Source organism: Oncorhynchus mykiss, chromosome 25, assembly GCF_057628025.1.
Source record: "Oncorhynchus mykiss isolate SJ-2025 chromosome 25, ASM5762802v1, whole genome shotgun sequence".
Lineage (NCBI taxonomy): Eukaryota > Metazoa > Chordata > Actinopteri > Salmoniformes > Salmonidae > Oncorhynchus > Oncorhynchus mykiss.
Genome location: NC_143046.1, coordinates 67,590,868 through 67,612,647, shown reverse-complemented (window position 1 = coordinate 67,612,647; position 21,780 = coordinate 67,590,868). Strand labels below are relative to the sequence as shown.

Here is a 21,780-nt window from a genome sequence, read left to right as displayed (position 1 = left end):
ATCAAGAATGGTCCACCACCCAAAGGACATCCAGCCAACTTGACACAACTGCGGGAAGCATTAGAGTCAACATGGGCCAGCATCCCTGTGGAACGCTTTCGACACCTTGTAGAGTCCATGCCCCGACAAATTCAGGCTGTTCCGAGGGCAAAAGGGGATGAAACTCAATATTAGGAACATAGTTCAATAATTTGGCTAGTGATCTGGAGACAAAGATGTATGAACTTTATTTACAGTTAATTTCATTTACTGAAACATTCCTATGAAATGATCATCAACTGCTATGCATATATCAACACGGTATTGTTTTCTAACACACAAAAAGAGACTTTGTCGCGTTAACAACCAACACTGTACATTTCTACACCTGAGCTGCTGTACTTCAGAACTACTAAAGCATGCTATTGTACACATGGCATGTGCAGGTCCTTGGCAGAAGCAGTCTTATCAGATCCATTCGTTACGCCAATAAAACAATGACAATGTTTTACGCATGCCCGGCAGGCGACAGCAATCAGTGAGAATAGGAGTGTATTTCTCCATGACACAGGCTATAAAACGCATCCATCCACAGTTGTGTATGTATGCAGACAAAAGGCTCTGCAGGAGCCCAGAGAATGGAAAGCAGAGAGAACGCCCATCTTATCTTTATGATGCTGCTGCCTCTGCTTCACATGGCCCAGGCTTTTACCACAGCTGGAGGTCCTCTTCTTTTAGTTTACACCTAACGTGTACCCTCCCATTGTTTCCTATCCAGCATTGTTTGTCTGCTATAGCTATTGTTTATTGAGGCGTCGATATGGAAATGCCAACTGCTTTATTTGAGCAGAAACTACATATACTAAGATAAGAATATCAATGTGAATTGTCCTTACATACTATATATTGTACTTTCTCCAGAATACAGGTTGGATAAAATGTACCAAGAGTTACATTGTGACAGACAGTTACATTATTAGACTCACCATTTGAAATGAGTTACCTGGTTGTAGTGTGTGGTTACATACAGTATTACAGAGAAATCAACATTCCATGAAAGTACACGCTGTTGGTGCAACTAATTGTAGGAAAATGACCTCTAAGTGACCCCGCAAGAGACAGGGAGAAGGAAGGGAATAATGTTCTTAAAGCTGCTGCCAGGCATACAGTCCAGTCTGATTTTGATGGCATTGCACAATATAATATAGCAAGTGAATATTTCCAGATATCTGACCGGGTCTGTCATTAGGAACATGCTGAAACCCGCAGAAACACAAATGTCCCTCTCTAACATAGAGAGCTTTAAGTTGAAATAGACAAGCTACAACTTATGAAATGGGCCCTTTATTAAAATGGGGTTATTATGGAGAACAATACTGTGATTTCTGGAGCGGTAATAAAACAAACTGTTTTCCCAACTTAATCACATTTATGTCATGTGAATCCAGCTGTAAAGTGGTCTGGGATAGATGGATGTCACCATGGCATCGTTTGGCTGAATGACGAGAGCATGGCCACCTGATGCCATAGCATCTACTGTAATATCCCAGAAACCTTAATACAATCATCTCTCTTGGTACAGTAATGTTTCCATGTCTCCAGGAAAGTATGGGAAGACCCTCATAAGATGATAAGTCTATTTTAACACCTGTTCTGTGGTGGTTAGATCTGCTTGTCTCAGATGGAATAATTACTAAAAACACTGGTGTACCTCTCCCTTTCAAAGGAGAGATGAAGATGAATCATGGAAAAAGATAAAAGCCAGACAACCTGTACAGTCCATCCTTCAGTTTAACAGCCAGCGAATGCACCACTGAGCAAATGAAGGTGGGCTCATGGGAAGAGAGGAATCTCATTATGGTGAGGGAGGGCACTTCTTGGTGGTGAGAGAGTTGGATTGGGGGTTTACAGTAAGTGTTTCTGTGTGTGGGTGTGTTGCACTGATTCCATGATATCTGCTTCCTTCCTCTCTAAGGGGACTCTGGCCTATTATTCACGGAGGCCCTCTGACTATCTGGAGCTCTGCTTGGCATTGATGCAAGGGGCACTTCTTGGTGACTTAGAACCGGTGGACAAGTCTAGCATCAGCATTTCACAGTAGGTGGTTTGCTGTCTCCTGGTAGGTGGTTTGCTGTCTCCTGGGCCGGTGACCTAATCGTTGGACCTAGCAATGAGATCACTAATCCATCAAAGTGACATGATAAACCCCCCCCATGGCCAACACCTTCAGCTAGCGCAGGCTTCCGCAGACAGCCAAGAGCCTCTACAGATCCAACAGCTGCTTCGCCACGATTCCCAAAGCGGTCATACTTGCATAGCGGCAGGCACACAGGAACACTGATGCACGATCACCAGAGAGAAAAAAGAGAACTGGTCGAAAGGCTCAAGTAAAAACAGCAGGCCTACTGAGAGAGAGCTTCATTCCCCTCAGACAGACAGACAGACAGGGATGAAGTCACAGCTTTCTAAAAGTTTCAGTGTCCTTTTCCCTAATCTGATCACTGTGTCTGCTGTGTGGGGTCCTGGAGGCCGGGGTAATCTCATTACTTTGTCCCATGTAAAGGGGCTGCCGCCCGCAGGGCCCGACCTCACACCCCACACACACACAACAAGCCGGCACACACACACACAGATCTAAATCAGGTGATATGCAAACCATTGATTTTCAGCTCTTCTCCAGTATGGGTTTGAATAGGATTTCTATTGATGCGATCAAGCCGACTGGGCCATGGAGAAAGGAGAGGAGACAGGATGGAGAGATTGAGACAAGGTGAGGCAGAGCTGCGTGACGAAGCAGATTCTCCGTGTCTGGTCATCCTCAACACCAGGCATGGTCATTTAGAAGGGTTGGAATTCCATCTTCTGGAAGTTAACAACCCAAAACAGTAAATATTTGCCCATTGTCTCTTATGTTGAAGAAGAAATAAATCAATTTACTAGCCTTTTTTCAATATTTACCTTTTTATACAAGTCTTGTCTTGCACATTGATAAGGAGTTTGGCAAGCTGACGATTCTAAATGAACAATAGGCATGAATCTACTTTAGTTCAATCACAGAAATTCTCAAAACATATTTTTTTAAATAACAATGGGATAGATTCTGTTTAGCATCAAAAGCCACACAACCAAAGGAAAGTAACATTGATGAGAATAGGAGAAAAGAAGGTAAGTGTCATTCCTGTAATCTTCCCTGCTGTCTTGGTCAAGATTTGGCCTTTGAACTGCACTGTTAGGTTACCAAACATCTGTAGCATCCGAACGGTTTTGTCAAAAAACTGATATGGAAAGGGGAGACCCTCACGGACACGAAGGCATTCTCTGTTTTGTTCTACAACCCCTACAAGTGTCACAGGACTCGTCTGAAAGTAACCCAATACCGGTTGTAAAGAATTATGAAAGTGTGGAAGTAGTTTTGTGCCAACAAAAAAAGGGTTTAAATGTGTAAAAAAATATACATATTTCCTGAGTTTTCTTAAACAGTATATCTTAGATACTGTATAGGACAGACACTTCAAAACCTTATCCTTATGATTTATTTTTTGACTGTCTGTTTTGCCATTTATTAATGTGTTATTCAATGCATTTCTATGGGCTATAGCAGTAAAGACCAAACTCAATATTTTATCAAATAATCCTACAATTCTAAATCAAGTAACTAAATGATCCATGGTATAGCCACCTTAAAACAATTCCATATCATGGTTTTCCACATGGTTTTCCACGTTTACAGAGACTTTCCCTGGAAGGATCTGTAGTGGTTGACCATTTAACAAATAAAAGTATGGATACATCTTCTCTGTAAATTTGTGATTAAATGTTCTGAGGGTTTGTGTGTATGAACTAAGATCAATGAAGGACACCTCCTGTTTGTCCCACTTCAGCAAAACTCTGATCCTCTGGGTCTTCTTCTTCATTTTATAAGGTTCCCCATTAGCTACCCCAACAGCCCATATTCCACTTTCTTCTTCATCTAACTCATGTTTCCTACTAACAGACTCACTGGCCACCCCTACCCTCCAGTCATCATTTTCTCCGACTTCCACATCCCAGAAGTGTGTCCCTGAAGTGAACCCCTCTGAACCCAGGATGTCACGGTATGAATCAAACCTCTCTGGGTTGTCTGGGAGACTCTGTCCTTTATCTTCAGATCGTAGGCTGGTCAGATCTTCAGATGGATAGAGATAGGGATGTGCAGTGTTTGGTTCTAGAACTACAGGCATGTATTTCACTGCCCCCTGCATCTTCTCCCAGACCTGGAACTTGAGATTGCCCAGGTGTTTGGCCAAGTTGATCAGTGCTCCTGAGCCCAGCTGTGGGTCCTTAGGCGCACTCCATACTCTCTCCATCATAGTCTTGTAGCGCTGCAGAAACAACAAATCATCCACTGCCAGCTTCTCCTCCACAGCCCTGATTGTGTCTGACAGAGATGACATCATCTCACTTATCTCCTTCACTCTCTCCTTTATCCTTTTATTCTTCTCCTCCTCTTCCTCCTTCAGCGCAGCTAGCCTCTCCACCTCCTCTTCTCTCAGGAAGCAGTGTAGCTTCTCAAACTCATTCATTATCTGCTTCTCTGCTAGCTGGGCCTGCGCCCTAATGTGAGCAGCCATTTTGTCACAGCTTAGCTTGGCTTTGCAGAAGGCAGACATTTTTTCCTCCAAGTCCTCCAGTGTGGGTCTGAGCCCCTCCCTCCTCTGGTCTGCTGCCTTCACGAGAGAGCAGAAGCTGTGGCCTGCATGCTCCGACACACACTCCACACACACCAGACATTCATCCTCAAGGCAGAAGAGTTGGAGCCTCTGGGAGTGTAAACCACACACACCCTGTAACCCCCTGTGGATGGTGTTTTCACCCTGTGAGGGCCCCTCTGTCGCCTCCTCTGTGGGCCCAGGAGTGTCCTTAATCTCCCTCTCCCTCAGTAGAGTCTCACAGACATGTCTCGGAGCCAGGTTGGGAGGCGACTGGTCTCTGGAGGACCTTCTGCAGACTGGGCAGTCCTGCGTCTCCTGTTTACTCCAGCTCTCCTCCAGACAGGCCTTGCAGAAGCTGTGGCTGCAGAGCAGGATCACTGGCTCCCTGAATGTCTGATAGCACACTATACACGACAGGTCCTCTTCCAGGAGAGAGAAACTGGCTGCCATCCTCACAGGAGTGCTGTAGAGTAAGTGAGAGATGAGTTAAAATGAGAGTATATATATAAATATATGTGTGTATGTGTGTATGTATTTGTGTGCGCGTAAGAGGGAGAGTAAGGGTGAGGTGTGTGAGTGGGAGAGAGATAGAAACTAAACTTAAGGCTCTCTTAGAAATGAAACTTCCTATTTTGGCACACTACCCAAAATCTGCCCAACAACCCAACATTGCAAAGTCTTGTAGTATTTATTCGGTCTTCAACGTTTGACCAAAAACTTTTCTACATGAATTTACCACATACTGGGGTGGCAGGGTAGCCTAGTGGTTAGAGCACTGGACTAGTAACCGAAAGGTTGTAAATTCAAATCCCCATGGTACAAATCGGTCGTTCTGCCCCTGAACAGGCAGTTAACCCACTGTTCCTAGGCCGTCATTGAAAATAAGTTGTTCTTAACTGACTTGCGTAGTTAAATTAAAAGGTAAAAATACTGTAACATGCTACCATTTGATTGCATTTACTGTGGGCTTTATTTAGACCAGTCATAAAAATGATAATTTAAACCAACCTGCTTTCAGAGAAGGACTTTAATATATCAATTTACATTGTAGACAAAATCAGAAGTTTATGGGTTTCTCTCACCAGTCAGAAAGAAAACATGTGGATGACCAACAGCCACACCTTGGGTGCAGAGTGGAATGTTTCTGGGAACGGGAAAAAGGATATGTGAAGTCAAGAGGAGGCGGAGACCGACTACCAAACTTCAGTGATTTCAAAACGCTGCTCAGCAGTCAACCATGACTACCTTAATGTACACTACATGACTAAAAGTATGTGGACACCTGCTCATTGAACATCTCATTCCAAAATCATTGGTATTTGTATTCATTAGGATCCCCATTTGCTGCTTCCGAGGCAGCAACTAATCTTCCTAGGGTCCAAACACATTAAGGCACTTACATTACACACAAAAAACAAGATTAAACAGTACATCACATAACATTATTACACCACTACATATCTACAATACAAAATGTATAATACCACCATATAACAACATTACAATGTACGTATCTGTGTGTCTGTAGCTGTGTGTGTGTCTATTCAGTCCCCATTCTCCCACGAGGTGTATTTTTAGTTGTTTAAAAAAAATCTGATTCTACTGCTTGTATCAGTTACCTGATGTGGAATAAAGTTACATGTAGTCATAGCTATATGTAGTACTGTGCACCTCTCAATGTCTGTTCTGGACTTGGGGATTGTGAAGAGACCTCTGGTGGCATGTCTTGTGGGGTATATCATGGGCATTACTATAGAGTTGGTCCCCGTCCTTTGCTGCTGTAACAGCCTCCACTCTTCTGGGAAGGCTTTCCACTAGATATTGGTGCATTACTGCGGGGACTTGCTTCCATTCAGACAAAAGAGCATTAGTGAGGTTGGGCACTGATGTTGGATGATTAGGCCTGGCTCACAGTTGGCGTTCCAATTCATCCCTAAGCTGTTCAATGGCGTTGACGTCAGGGCTCTGTGCAGGCCAGTCAAGTTCTTCCACACCCATCACGACAAACCATTTTTGTATGGACCTCGCTTTGTACACAGGGGCATTGTTATGCTGAAACAGGAAAGGGCCTTTCCCAAACTGTTGTCACAAAGTTGGAAGCACAGAATCGTTGAGATTGTCATTGTATACTGTAGCGTTAAGACTTCCCTTCGCTGGAACTAAGGGGCCTATTCCGAAACATGAAAAACAGCCCCAGGCCATTATTCCTCCTCCACCAAACTTTACAGTTGGCACAATGCATTGGGGCAGGTATCGTTCTCTAAACCCAGATTCGTCCGTTGGACTGCCAGATGGTGAAGCGTGATTCATCACTCCGGAGAATGCGTTTCCACTGCTCCAGAGTCCAAAGGCGACAAGTTTTACACCGCTTCAGCTGACGCTTGGCATTGTGTATGGTGATCTTAGGCTTGTGTGCGGCTGCTCAGCCATGGAAACCCATTTCATAAAGCTCCTGACGAACAGTTCTTATGCTGACATTGCTTCCAGAGGCAGTTTGGAACTCGGTAGTGAGTGTTACGCCCTCACACGCATTATAGCTTTGAAATTAAAAAGAGAAATTAAGAAGTAGAGAGTCTTCTAAAGTCTATATTATATTAGAACGCATTAAAAGTGGTATGTATAGTTTTGACATACACTATGTATTTATTTGGACAGTGAAGCTACAACTAAATCAGCTCTATATGCCAGCATTTTGGATTTGAGATCAAATGTTTGTTACCTTTATTTAACTAGGCAAGTCAGTTAAGAACAAATTCTTATTTTCAATGACAGCCTAGAAACAGTGGGTTAACTGCCTTGCTCAGGGGCAGAACAGCTCAGGGAACAGCCCTTGTCAGCTCAGGGATTTGAGCTCACAACCTTTCGGTTACTAGTTCAACTCTCTAACCACTAGGCTACCTTGTTGAGAGTGTGTTTCAGATTGCACAAATGATGTGCAAATGATGTGCAAATATCATGACCCCATAACAAGGTTTGCATTTGGGGGGGATTGTGTATGATCTTTATTCCTCTAACTTTCACTCATCATTATCCACGATTCCACATTCATGTAGAAGTGTTCAGAAACATCTTATTTACAATAAAAGTGACTTAAAAATGTCACTGAACTATTAAATAAAGTTTCTATTGGGCAAAACATAATCCGAAACACAACCATAACAAACTGAAAATACATAGAGCCACAAGCTTGATGTAGTCATTGCTTGCTAGGTATATGGGACCAAATACTAATGACTACTTTAATACACTATAAGTTGAAAACTTCAAACTGAAAGTTAACGTTGTACTGTCGCCTCAAATGAAGCATTTGATCTCAAATCCAAAATGCTGGAGTATAGAGCCAAATGTTGACATATTTAAGCCTCACTATCCGAATGAATACGTAGGGGAGTGTACATTTTTAGATAATTGTTTGGATTAGCAGAAACTGCCTCAGTGACTGCATCCTGAGGGATAAGGGATAAGGCAACAGAGGAAGGTTAATGGAAAAGCAGCACTGATGATAATCTAAGGCCCAAACAGAGATGACTGCTGCTGCAACACTCCCCCAAGGGACAGTTTAATGACTGACATAAAAAATAATTATGAGAGACAAAAACAGTCCTGCTCCAAAATAACCCTTCTCACCCTAGTCCCCTACCGCTACAGCAGTGGTAGTCAAACCCGAGGAACTGCAGTGTTTCACCATTTTATTTCATTTACAATTGTTTTTAACAATTAATTATTTAAGAGTACAGATTATTGTATGGGACAACAAATGTTTTTGAGAAAGATAATTTGAAAATAACATTTTGAACAAATGCAACAATTAAGTTGTTCATTATATTTGGGGTGAGGTGGGGTCGCGAGAAATTCTGCCAAAAATAAAATGGGGTCCCCGTTGTAAAAGTTTGAATACCACTGCTCTACAGGCTCCCAAAACTCCTAATTTATGATAATCATGATGGTAATGAACACGTTACTTCAAACAATATTACTGTCAGTGGGTTCAATGTTTGGGGTTTTTTGGGTTCTGGTGTGTTTGCTGTAACAACCCTTGTCTTTTTCATATTTTAGGGACATAACATATGTTGGATGTTGCACACCACCCTTCAGACTTCAAGACTCCACATGAGACTGGGGGGGGGGGGGGGGGGGGGGGGGGGGGGGGGGGTGTTCATACCGTGGAATAATTCCTTTATTCATTTCCATTATCAAATTCATTTGTCATGGAAGTCATGTAAGCCATTCCTGGCTACCCTCACTAAATTCAACTCACAGGTTGACAAATGAATCAGAAATTAAGGCTTAATATTGATTTAAAGAACAAGGCTGTAGAATTAACATGAGCATCGATCATACCGGGCTTACCAAAGCAGTGGGGATATTGTCGGAATTCATTATCCAAATTACACCAATGAGTTTCTACGGCTCAATTTGCCTCGAAATACAGGGGTTAGGCCTTACATAAGCCGCCATGCTATTCTTGCACGAAAAAGAGATGAGAGAGGGAGAGCATTGTTACAGATGCCATGCAGACAGGCTATGCTGAAAGATTCCTCTGGGATGGTTTCAGACAGAGCATATTGTTTACTTAGTGTTTGTGATTGCAAACAGCCAATCGAGAGGTAAGGAATGTCTCCCTCAGAAATACAACCACACACAATCTGATTCACTGTTAGTTCTTTCCCATGTGAGTTTAGAAACAACAATATTTACAGAAGAGTCATGATCCTTTGACTTTGGTTATCTTCATTGATTATGTGAAGGAAGTGGGAGTAATGTTGCTGCTCAGCCTCTGAGGGGCCATGAATCGTCTCCTGCTCTTTTTATAATGAAAATCTCATTACCAAGATTTAATGGCCTTCGAGGTTCTCAGCAGAAATAAACTAACCCTTCAATGGAAATGACATGATGATTACTATAAATCACAGATATGATAAAGCTGGCCACTTGTTGAACTGCGAACTGAATCCAATTAGGGATAACACCTAAAATGAAAGTCAGGAATATAAAATTCATATTCAACTGGGATTTTGTGTGGATATTTATCAAAAATTGTACCGTGTATAGACAGCTACAAAGTCATTATAACTCAGGAGCTGCCAGTGTCTTTCTACAGTAGAGGAGAGATAGGCTGAGGCAGTGATTTGTGTGGCCCTCACAACAGTCTAATTTATAGGTCACCAGGGAACGTTAGTTCGACTTCCATGTCCAGTAGAACATGGCTTCATATTTCCATTAGAAATCCTCAGATCCCATACCAGGTATATATTTCAGACGCATCCGTCTGGCCTGGTCCACTGAGACTTGCTGAAACTCCAGGAGGCAGAGTGAATCCCCGTCTCAGTCTCAGACAATAGGGGCAGGGGCGGTAACCAGAGAGGGATCCCTCTCCCCTTCCTGTCCTAATATCAGAGGATGTAGATGTTGGCACAGGCTCTAGTCCCCCTCAGATAATTCAAAGTTAGTTATAAATCAGTGTAAGAAGTAATCACACAAGCCCCTACCAACCCAACATCTCCAGTAAAACAAAGTCCCCAATCTAACACAGACCTGCAACTATCTGAGAATGGATATGTGTTTCATGAGAACCACCGCTCTGCTCCCATGTGGAAATAAGTCTGTTTAATGTTTAAATCGATTTCATCGGCTAGAAGAGGGCTGAGGCTAGCGATGACATCATACTTGCTCCTTTTCAGCAAACCTTTTGTGCTGTACTGCTCTGTTTTTACATACAATCTGTGATATATTCCTGATTGTACATCTTACATTTGCCCTGGGTCAACAACGTATTCACTAAGCTTATATTAAATAAATACCAATATTTAGTGAAAGTCTTGATCAGGCAGAAAAAGGTTGCAGCAATGCCAATAAGATGAATGGAATTAAAGCTGAGCACCACTACACGTCTTACCATGCAGTGACGACCTTGTGTGATTGGAAGGTGGGGCAGGAAATGCATGTGGGGGAGGTGGTGATGCAGCGCATCAAGGACTGTATTGATTTGCGAAGGAATATTTGCGAAAAGAGTGAGACATGAAAAATAAAGTATTGATCTGCTTAGAAAACATGTTTATTAAAACAGGGAGGGAAAGGGGAATTGACAAGCTCGATAATGGCTCTGAAATGGCCCCCGTAAACAGAAACAGTACTGAGAAACGGTTACATTAATGCACTAAAGAAAACCCATCAGCAGCAACAAAGTATAGAAGACATTTTTAAACCATACCTTGATGTATCTTCACTGCCTTCTATAGCGTCCTGTGATTTCCACACTCCTACTCCTTTCTCATTGGCCAAGGCTAAATCCTTCTGACAATAGACAGCCCAACGATTTCAGACCGTATGTCATCATCTCAGAACCACTGAATAAGTTAACTTTTATATACTCTCTGATTCTATCCTACCCTGAGCCCCCCCTGTTGCTCACTCATTTCCTTCGTTCCCTGCCAATGTTTATTCCGCAGCAGAAACACATTGTCAGGAAGGAAATGAGGGCGACAGAGGGAGAGTGGTAAATGTAGAGGGCGATTTAATGTTTTAATACCAAACTGTTGTCCTAATTCACAGGCTATTGAAATCTGTAATGTTATACAATGGTATGAGTGACAAAATGCCCAAAGGTCAACTACTAAATCAGGTAGACAAACAGAAGTGAGTAGTGACAGAAGAAATTACGTGTTGCTCAATGCATGCAAAGATATCAAGCATCGAAGACCAGACAGCAATACCGCCAAGACAGATTAGACCTGCTTTAAGGTATCAAAACATTTACTTTAGTTTACATTTACTTATTCCCTGGATCACAAGTCATTACTGAGATTTCCTGCTAATCAGTACACAAAGGGCTCGTGAATCCTCTGTTCTGCATGTCTGTCTGTGTGTGTGTGTGTCTGTGAAAAGCCCCCCTGTGATCAATAAGGTTGTAAGCTGTGTGTTTAAAATCACTTTGACCTCGGTTCTTAGGTAAACATCCACGTGAATGACAAGACGGCTATAGTTTTATACAGTTTTTTTTCGGCCCCGATTCTAAACAATAAGTTATTTTTAATGTGGACCTGTGATTACATTGTCATGGTGAAATATTGGGGCCCTTGGCTGCTTAGGAAATGAACGGCCGAACGTGAATTACAACAGCATATATTACACCAGTGAGCCAGGTGAGGCAATCTTCATAAATTCTAATCTAATTTTAACAGACCTGGCAGACTCAGCCAGTAGCAGGAGACATCATGCTTTGGGGAGATGGGGCAATGAGGCACAACGCTCTGGATGTTACAGGCGGATCGAGTAGCGGTCAGGACAGCGGTTGTAACATGCTGAGGACTACTTTCACTGACTGATAGGGAACAGCCGATTCCTTTTCATAACAGTTAAATGAGAGAGAAAGAGAGAAAATAGGGCCTTAGTTGAGAAAGTGGGTGAGTGTTTTATGGGCATCTAATTTAGAACAAATTGTTTATACTTCTCTAGGTGACAGGTGTCCAGTCTTTATTTATTCCCTCACTTCCGCATGACACTGAGGAGTGAGGTCACAAATCAGAGCGGTGCCTCCCAGTGTGGTGGGGAGTGGAGAGGTGCATGTCACAGCCCTGTCAGGAGGTCCTGCCATCCTAGTTTATTCTCTGCTGTGGACCACAAGTGATCACAGTTTGATAGTTCAAACTCTGCTCTCCTCACAGGACATTTGTTATAGGCATTTGGTGTGTCACAAAGCTGTCACCGGGGATTCAGGGCCTGTGGGAGGCTAAAACCATGATAGCATACATCCCATTAGCAGCATGTTGATTTCCTCAGTGTTCCTATCAGACCTTCTATACTATCAACTCTCCACCTCCCAGTACAAATTAGGTGCCAAAGCCTCATAACACGAGAAGAATATATTATAGGGAGAGCTTACTGTGGGTGTGCTTCTGTAGGTTGGATTGTGATTACCCAGAGTACATCTCCACTGTGAGGGGTATGCTGAGCTCACATACAAATCACACCGGTTACGGTTGGCTGCTGCTGCTAATCGAATGTAACATCTAAATGTGCATTTTTTCCCCAAAAAGATATACATTATACATGAACAGCTGACACATCATACATTAACCTTTGCACGGCTGACAAGTCCTTACGTATGCTAGTTAAGTTAGATCAGATGCATTGGAGGTTGGAGGTGGAGTCACCATAAGTTCATTTCTGCCTCAACCTTTCCACCTAGCAATGTCTCTTCTTCCTTAAAATGTATTTTTCAGAAAGTCTCACTTGGGACTGGACACATAAGAAGCATTAAATATTGGGGGATTTTTAAGTAGTGTTATCAGTGGCCCACAGTCTGAGTAGGGCCAGTATTTTGGCACCCTCTCACCCCAGGATAGTGACATGGTACAAGGTCAAAGCCCCTGGGCGTCCCTCCTGCCGTGTCCTGCTGGCTGAGGAACTCCTGCTGAAACACTGCACCAATCAACCAACCACCAAGCTTTCATGCTCCGATGCGTCCGTCACGCTGCCCAAGCAAACAAATATATTAGCATGTAATTTACACTGCACAGATGGGACCTGCTTTACACACAGACACACACTCTCTGTGTAACACTTTACTTAACACCCAGCATCATAACACATTGTGACATGGTCATAACATGTCATAACTTGACATTGTCTGTCATGACTCATATAGTTACACCTGTTGTGACATATTGCATTATTTTATGGCTGGTTATGACACCTACATAAGAGTGTCAAAACCCAAAAAAACTACCACACAAGGCAAAACATTCCATTACACCATAGACTACTTGTCAACATTATGTTTGTTATTTTAACATTTTCTGATATTGACATTATTAAATTCTCATTGTAATAGTGCACACATTGATGTTAGACATGCATCTACCCCAATGTCAGACATGCACCTACCTCTGCTGCTGATGACTGGGATGAATGCAGGAGCAGATTTCAGGATCAGGACAAGACACCCTCTGTTACTGATAACTGACATCAGGGCATGTACGTGATTGGCCTATCTGGCTTACATGTTTATGATGGTCATAATGCTTCATGACAGTGTCATAGTGTATTTTCTACAAGTTATTCAAAATATGATGGAGAAAAAAAATGACTTTAAAGAATTCACTACAACAATCACAAATAACTTAAGAAACAAACTTTCTGTAAGGGGTGCGTAACTGGTGGCAGGGAAGTCAAACGCAGGAGAGCAGAACTTGGCGAATAGCCGGAGCAGTTTAATATATAAAACTAACGGCATGTAAAACAACACATGGGTACAAAACCTGTAGCGCACCAGTAACACATCGCACAAGAACTTACAATAAACAATTCCCGACAAGGACATGGGGGAAACAGAGGGAAAATATACAACATGTAATTAGGGAATTGAAACCAGGTGAGTGTGAAAACAAGACAAAACAAATGGAACATGAGAAATGGATCGGCGATGGCTAGAAGACCGGTGACGTCGACCACCGAACACCGCCCGAACAAGGAATGGAAACTTCTTGGCAGGGAAAAAACACATTTTAATAAATGTGGGTTTGACACTCTTATGGCTGGTTATGACACCTCCATAAAATCATGCAATATATGTCAGAACAGATGTAACTATATGGGTCATGACAATGTTATGACAAGTTATGTCAGTTATGACATATCACAACATGGTTATGACCGTGTCATATGACGCTGGATGTCAAGTAAAGAGTTAACTACGTGGTAGAATGTATTCAAATGAGCATACTATAAGAAAATAAATAAAAGACAAAGAAAAACAGAAACTTCCTAGGATCTTGCAAATCAGAAAACGTCATCCTCCACATGAAATGACATCCATCAGAATGAATTCTGTCAATTTGGGTGTGAATCAGAAGGACAACATTTCTGAATAGAGCTCTTGAGTAGAAATACATCCCTGTTGCATGAGCAACAATTATCCATCCTATCCTCTGTCTGATTCTCTGATGCCTCTTCTAGCTTTTTGAAAGTGTCCCTCGTAAAAAACAATGTGAGATATCCCGTTTCTAATTAAATAGTGCATTATCTCAAAGACGTGTGACATGTAATATGGCCTCCAAACAGCTTACGGAAATGACTTTATCACCGACGGGTCATACTGTAATCAGGTTTATGCTGATCTCACCGGTGCCTTCTCTGTGAATTGATACTGGGGGATAAAGCTTGGTTATTACAGTGGTAATGCATCTGGGAAGATGGGAGTGTTTCACAAAAATATTGGTAATTTGAAGAGCGTTATTGGGCTGGAGATTAAATCAAGTGTGGCTTGAGAAAACCAAATGAATAAGTAAATGGGAGTCTGTTTTCATCCTAATGCTTTCTTTGTTCCCTGATAATGTTACTCATCATAAAACAGAGCACATTATTGAAGCTGAACTCCAATTTAATCTTCTAAATGGCCTCAGCTGAAAGAAAAAACAACTGTCACCTTGAGTCAGTTGAAGATAAGGCCAAAATGGCCGACAGTGAGAGGGAAGAGAGGGAAGTGTCAAAAAGGACAAAACAGACCAACCAAAATAAGAGAGGATAAGAGAAAGCTATCCCATAACTGTTCATTTGCTATAGTTGTTACTTTTTGGATTAGTGATAGGGCCATGGTAGCTTCCTCTACATTTTGTTATCCTATCGATTACTCATCTTGTGTGTGTGCATGCATGCGTGTGTCTGCATGAGGAACTCAATGTCATCCTTTCCAGCTGCATAACCTGCTTCACCTTGGGAGCAGACACATCTTGTCTTCCCTTTCCGGGACAGTGCTCTAACGCAGCGTGTAAGGAGCATCCTTTTGTCACTTGGCCCAGGCACTGCTGATCTACTGGTAATGGCTCATTGGCCTGAATATTCCAGCATACAGTAAGTGTTCCAGTGTCAACTCACATCACACGCACCAGGTGTGATGTATGTATGTGCGTCTCTACAGTAGGTGGGGCAGGGGGGCTAAAACCCATCTGAAATCCCCAGTCAGGGCAGATGGAGGCTGTATTAAGAATGCTGAGCAGGGTAGTAAGATGTACCCGTTTCTGTCTATAATGCCTCCCACAAATACCATACACAAACACCAGCACTCAGACAGGAGGGGTTTCTCTGTAACTGAATTGCATGTAGAATTCTTGACTGACACATACTGCTATGAAAGTTTCCTGCTTTAGCCTTCCAACATGTTTTCATATGGAATACAGGGGGCAGTGTACATCACAATATACATGTAGCACAGAAACATAGCTTGTGACCCTACCCATGTCTACCAAGCCACACGCAACATAGTGAATGACCGCAGTCACAGAAAAATATGATGGTTGCAGCAAAGGCCTCTGGAATATTTTCATACCAGCCTTACATGAAAATCTCACAATAACAAATGAAGAGGAATGGTAACAGTAGAAAAAGAGTAACTTCCAGTATTTTCCAATAGCTGTGTTAGTCTGGCTGGTTTTGTGCTGCATAAAGAGCGTAAGTTCCCTGAAAGGCACCTTGTCTCTCTGTGCCATTGGTCCCTCCATGCTGGCATGGTACTTCCTGGCCAAAGCTGCCATTCAGGAGCCGTGACAGAGCAGAGCTGTTGTGTACCAGCGCCTGGCTGCCTCAGCCTGATAAAAGACACATAATTATACACAGCCATTTATCTCCGCTTGGCAACCAACCCAATCTCCACCTGATGACATACACCTTCCGTGACCGAATTCCACCCTAGAATCCAGACTGTCTAGTTCAATTTCAGATAACAATGTTTCCCACGTTCCATTTAGCAGTTTCCTTAAAATATTATTTATAATCTGACTGAACATGCACAAATTCAGACTAATGATAATGACCTGGTATCATCAGTGGGATGGCAGATAACTCAGTGGGAATGCAGCACACACCTCCTGAAATATTCAACACAGTGATCAAGAGGAGAACTAGGTTGTCTGCTGGGTGAGTGAGTGACACCATTTCCTCCAAGCGGCCGCCAGTACCACCACCACATCTGGTGTCCACACTATGCCACACTATGCCTGGCCCAGCGTGCTGCTGGTTTGGGAAAGACAGGTTGGTGACACTGTGGTGGGTAAGAAGGACAAATACAAAAGCCTGCTGCAATATATACTGTAGCATACAGTAGAATATAAAATGGATTCATGCAGACAGTCAGTGAGGTAGTTTTAGATGTTGGCCTCCACAGTGTGAATTATAGAACCTGTTTAGTGAAACGGGACCTTTCTCAGGCTCAAATGGCCACCTGCTGTTAGTCAGCAGTGTAACACTAATGAGAGCCCATCATAAGTCAACTCTGAATAATTCAGCGAGGCTAATTCAGTATTGATCCAGTCCTGGGGATGGAGGAAGTAGCATGGACTTGTCTTTACACACCACCAACAGATGAGGTAAGAATATCATAGCTTACACTATTACCAATTACCCCCCTAGATCTGCTATGGACCATGAACAATCAAATTCCCTTCAATTTCCCAAATGTCCATTGGCATTTCACTCCCCCTCCCTGGAGCAGGGACTTTATGGGGTTCTTCAGGGGAGTCATTGAGGAGAGCCAGGATAAATGCTTTGCCACACAGGATCTCTGTTGCTCTCTAAATGTCATGGAAGGAGATGGAAATAGTGTAAACCTGCAGAGACATACAGCTAATTCTACCAGCTCTATAAATCCGCCTGAGGTTGTTATGTTGCAGGGATGCTCAGCTGCTGCCGTCCTTGAGAGCAGTAGTCTCTGCTACTGCTTTTCATTGTTCCATTTCAAGCAGCAGTGGATTTAAGCCTTGCCTCATGAGTGAGGTGTCTCTCTGACCAATCACTTCCAGTAGTTACTGGAACACTGAAGAGTTATAAAATCAACAGTAGTTGTATAAACCCTGCAATACAGAACCACATAAAGATATCATGTATTTGCTGCATGTAGTTTCAGTACGGAACTGTACGACAATCTGTCTTAAGCTCCCATTAGGTTCTTTAAAGATCTATGAATACTATCATACCATAGGAGCTAGGTATTTGAGGGGTAGATTTCTCTCCTTTAAAACATCTAGGTAAAGCTCATATCTAATCAACTTGGCATGCTTCAAGATTTAGAAAGGGATTAAGTTAGAGACTTGGTATGTTATAGGAAATGACAGGTACTCAGATCAAATATAGCATCCGTTTCAAATCCATACAAATGTGTCAGACGACCAGACTCGTCTTACTGGTCCAGTACAGTACTGTGTTTAGATCAACGGCAATCCTCAGTTTCCATAGAGTTGATTTACATGTGATATGTCATCTAAACAGGAAAGAAACATGTTTTGAATCTACTGCATGCACATTTGGTTTATGAGACGTCAACCAAACAAGCATAAAGGGAGTAGCAACGACAGTACACAGTGGACCTGGGAAACTCACAGCTTGGTTACTGTTAGACTTTTGAAGTTGAGCTCTCTTAATCAGTTGAACCAGGGGGAACCACCAGTTGAGAGGAACAGGTTGTTAGTCTGATGCAATTTGTTGCATAATTCATGGTAACATGCTTCCCATTTCAAGCGCCAGAATTTGCGCCAGGATCAACACAGCCTGTACGCTCCGGGACTGTGTGTGTTTGCGTGTGTGTGAACACTGCTATTCGGTGCCATCTCAATTGCTCATGGCTGTGGTTGAGCTGTTATTTTGGGTGCTTCTCTTCTTCATTAACCTACACAAGCATTCAAGTCCCAATGGATATTATCATTCTTTGTTAATTCTACAAAACTGCTAATCTTGCCACAACACTGAAAGCATTTCAAACAAGCCACAAGTCATTGTTAAAGAAGATGAATCTTCTTCACCTTAAGGCCACTGGTAGAGTGCAGCAGAGGGGCAGGGTTGTTATACAGGTGTAGAGTGCAAAATAGGGGCTGGGTTGTTATACAGGTGTAGAGTGGAGCAGGGTTGTTATGCAGGTGTAGAGACACAGAGGGGCAGGGTTGTTATACAGGTGTAGAGTGCAGCAGAGGGGCTGGGTTGTTATACTGGTGTAGAGTGCAGAATAGGGGCTGGGTTGTTATACAGGTGTAGAGTGGAGCTGGGTTGTTATACAGGTGTAGAGTGGAGCTGGGTTGTTATACAGGTGTAGAGTGCAGCAGTGGGGCTGGGTTGTTATACAGGTGTAGAGTGGAGCAGGGTTGTTATACAGGTGTAGAGACACAGTGGGGCTGGGTTGTTATACAGGTGTAGAGACACAGTGGGGCTGGGTTGTTATACAGGTGTAGAGACACAGAGGGGCTGGGTTGTTATACAGGTGTAGAGTGCAGCAGTGGGGCTGTGTTGTTATACAGGTGTAGAGTGGAGCAGTGGGGCTGTGTTGTTATACAGGTGTAGAGTGGAGCAGTGGGGCTGTGTTGTTATACAGGTGTAGAGTGGAGCAGTGGGGCTGTGTTGTTATACAGGTGTAGAGTGGAGCTGGGTTGTTATACAGGTGTAGAGTGCAGCAGTGGGGCTGGGTTGTTATACAGGTGTAGAGTGCAGCAGTGGGGCTGGGTTGTTATACAGGTGTAGTGTGGAGCAGAGGGGCTGGGTTGTTATACAGGTGTAGAGTGGAGCAGGGTTGTTATACAGGTGTAGAGTGGAGCAGGGTTGTTATACAGGTGTAGTGTGGAGCAGTGGGGCTGGGTTGTTATACAGGTGTAGTGTGGAGCAGTGGGGCTGGGTTGTTATACAGGTGTAGAGTGCAGCAGTGGGGCTGGGTTGTTATACAGGTGTAGAGTGCAGCAGTGGGGCTGGGTTGTTATACAGGTGTAGAGTGCAGCAGTGGGGCTGGGTTGTTATACAGGTGTAGAGTGCAGCAGTGGGGCTGGGTTGTTATACAGGTGTAGAGTGCAGCAGTGGGGCTGGGTTGTTATACAGGTGTAGAGTGCAGCAGTGGGGCTGGGTTGTTATACAGGTGTAGTGTGGAGCAGTGGGGCTGGGTTGTTATACAGGTGTAGAGTGGAGCAGGGTTGTTATACAGGTGTAGAGTGCAGCAGTGGGGCTGGGTTGTTATACAGGTGTAGAGTGGAGCAGGGTTGTTATACAGGTGTAGAGTGCAGCAGTGGGGCTGGGTTGTTATACAGGTGTAGAGTGGAGCAGGGTTGTTATACAGGTGTAGAGTGGAGCAGGGTTGTTATACAGGTGTAGAGTGGAGCAGGGTTGTTATACAGGTGTAGAGTGGAGCAGGGTTGTTATACAGGTGTAGAGTGGAGCAGGGTTGTTATACAGGTGTAGAGTGGAGCAGGGTTGTTATACAGGTGTAGAGTGCAGCAGAGGGGCTGGGTTGTTATCCAGGTGTAGAGTGCAGCAGACGTGCTGGGTTGTTATACAGGTGTAGAGTGCAGCAGTGGGGCTGGGTTGTTATACAGGTGTAGAGTGGAGCAGAGGGGCTGTGTTGTTATACAGGTGTAGAGACACAGAGGGGCTGGGTTGTTATACAGGTGTAGAGACACAGAGGGGCTGGGTTGTTATACAGGTGTAGAGTGCAGCAGTGGGGCTGTGTTGTTATACAGGTGTAGAGACACAGAGGGGCTGGGTTGTTATTCAGGTGTAGAGACACAGAGGGGCTGGGTTGTTATAAAGGTGTAGAGACACAGAGGGGCTGGGTTGTTATACAGGTGTAGAGTGCAGCAGAGGGGATGGGTTGTTATACAGGTGTAGAGTGGAGCAGTGGGGCTGTGTTGTTATACAGGTGTAGAGACACAGAGGGGCTGGGTTGTTATACAGGTGTAGAGTGCAGCAGTGGGGCTGGGGTGTTATACAGGTGTAGAGTGCAGCAGTGGGGCTGGGTTGTTATACAGGTGTATAGTGCAGCAGTGGGGCTGTGTTGTTATACAGGTGTAGAGTGGAACAGAGGGGCTGGGTTGTTATACAGGTGTAGAGTGCAGCAGTGGGGCTGTGTTGTTATACAGGTGTAGAGTGGAGCAGGGTTGTTATACAGGTGTAGAGTGGAGCAGTGGGGCTGGGTTGTTATACAGGTGTAGATTGCAGCAGTGGGGCTGTGTTGTTATACAGGTGTAGAGTGGAACAGAGGGGCTGGGTTGTTATACAGGTGTAGAGTGCAGCAGTGGGGCTGTGTTGTTATACAGGTGTAGAGACACAGAGGGGCTGTGTTGTTATACAGGTGTAGAGACACAGAGGGGCTGGGTTGTTATACAGGTGTAGAGTGCAGCAGTGGGGCTGTGTTGTTATACAGGTGTAGAGACACAGAGGGGCTGGGTTTGGTATACAGGTTTAGAGACACAGAGGGGCTGGGTTGTTATACAGGTGTAGAGTGGAGCAGTGGGGCTGGGTTGTTATACAGGTGTAGAGTGCAGCAGTGGGGCTGGGTTGTTATACAGGTGTAGAGTGCCGCAGTGGGGCTGTGTTGTTATACAGGTGTAGAGACACAGAGGGGCTGGGTTGTTATACAGGTGTAGAGTGCAGCAGTGGGGCTGTGTTGTTATACAGGTGTAGAGTGCAGCAGTGGGGCTGTGTTGTTATACAGGTGTAGAGTGGAGCAGTGGGGCCGTGTTGTTATACAGGTGTAGAGACACAGAGGGGCTGTGTTGTTATACAGGTGTAGAGACACAGAGGGGCTGTGTTGTTATACAGGTGTAGAGTGGAGCAGTGGGGCTGGGTTGTTATACAGGTGTAGAGTGGAGCAGTGGGGCTGTGTTGTTATACAGGTGTAGAGACACAGAGGGGCTGGGTTGTTATACAGGTGTAGAGACACAGAGGGGCTGGGTTGTTATACAGGTGTAGAGACACAGAGGGGCTGGGTTGTTATACAGGTGTAGAGTGCAGCAGTGGGGCTGTGTTGTTATACAGGTGTAGAGACACAGAGGGGCTGGGTTGTTATACAGGTGTAGAGACACAGAGGGGCTGGGTTGTTATACAGGTGTAGAGTGGAGCAGTGGGGCTGTGTTGTTATACAGGTGTAGAGACACAGAGGGGCTGGGTTGTTATACAGGTGTAGAGTGCAGCAGTGGGGCTGGGTTGTTATACAGGTGTAGAGACACAGAGGGGCTGGGTTGTTATACAGGTGTAGAGTGGAGCAGTGGGGCTGGGTTGTTATACAGGTGTAGAGTGGAGCAGTGGGGCTGGGTTGTTATACAGGTGTAGAGTGCAGCAGTGGGGCTGGGTTGTTATACAGGTGTAG

At 43.9% G+C, this 21,780-nt stretch overlaps 1 protein-coding gene across 1 annotated transcript; it reads right to left on the bottom strand.

Moving 5' to 3' along the window:
* Nucleotides 1-204: 204 nt before the first annotated feature.
* LOC110505587 (E3 ubiquitin-protein ligase TRIM35) lies at nt 205-11,084 on the bottom strand. Its single transcript, XM_021584903.3, has 2 exons — nt 10,882-11,084; nt 205-5,133 (listed from the first exon to the last, which is right to left on the bottom strand). The coding sequence occupies exon 2, from the start codon at nt 5,118-5,120 to the stop codon at nt 3,660-3,662; it is 1,461 nt and encodes a 486-aa protein (XP_021440578.2). The 5' UTR covers nt 5,121-5,133; nt 10,882-11,084; the 3' UTR covers nt 205-3,659.
* Nucleotides 11,085-21,780: the final 10,696 nt, after the last annotated feature.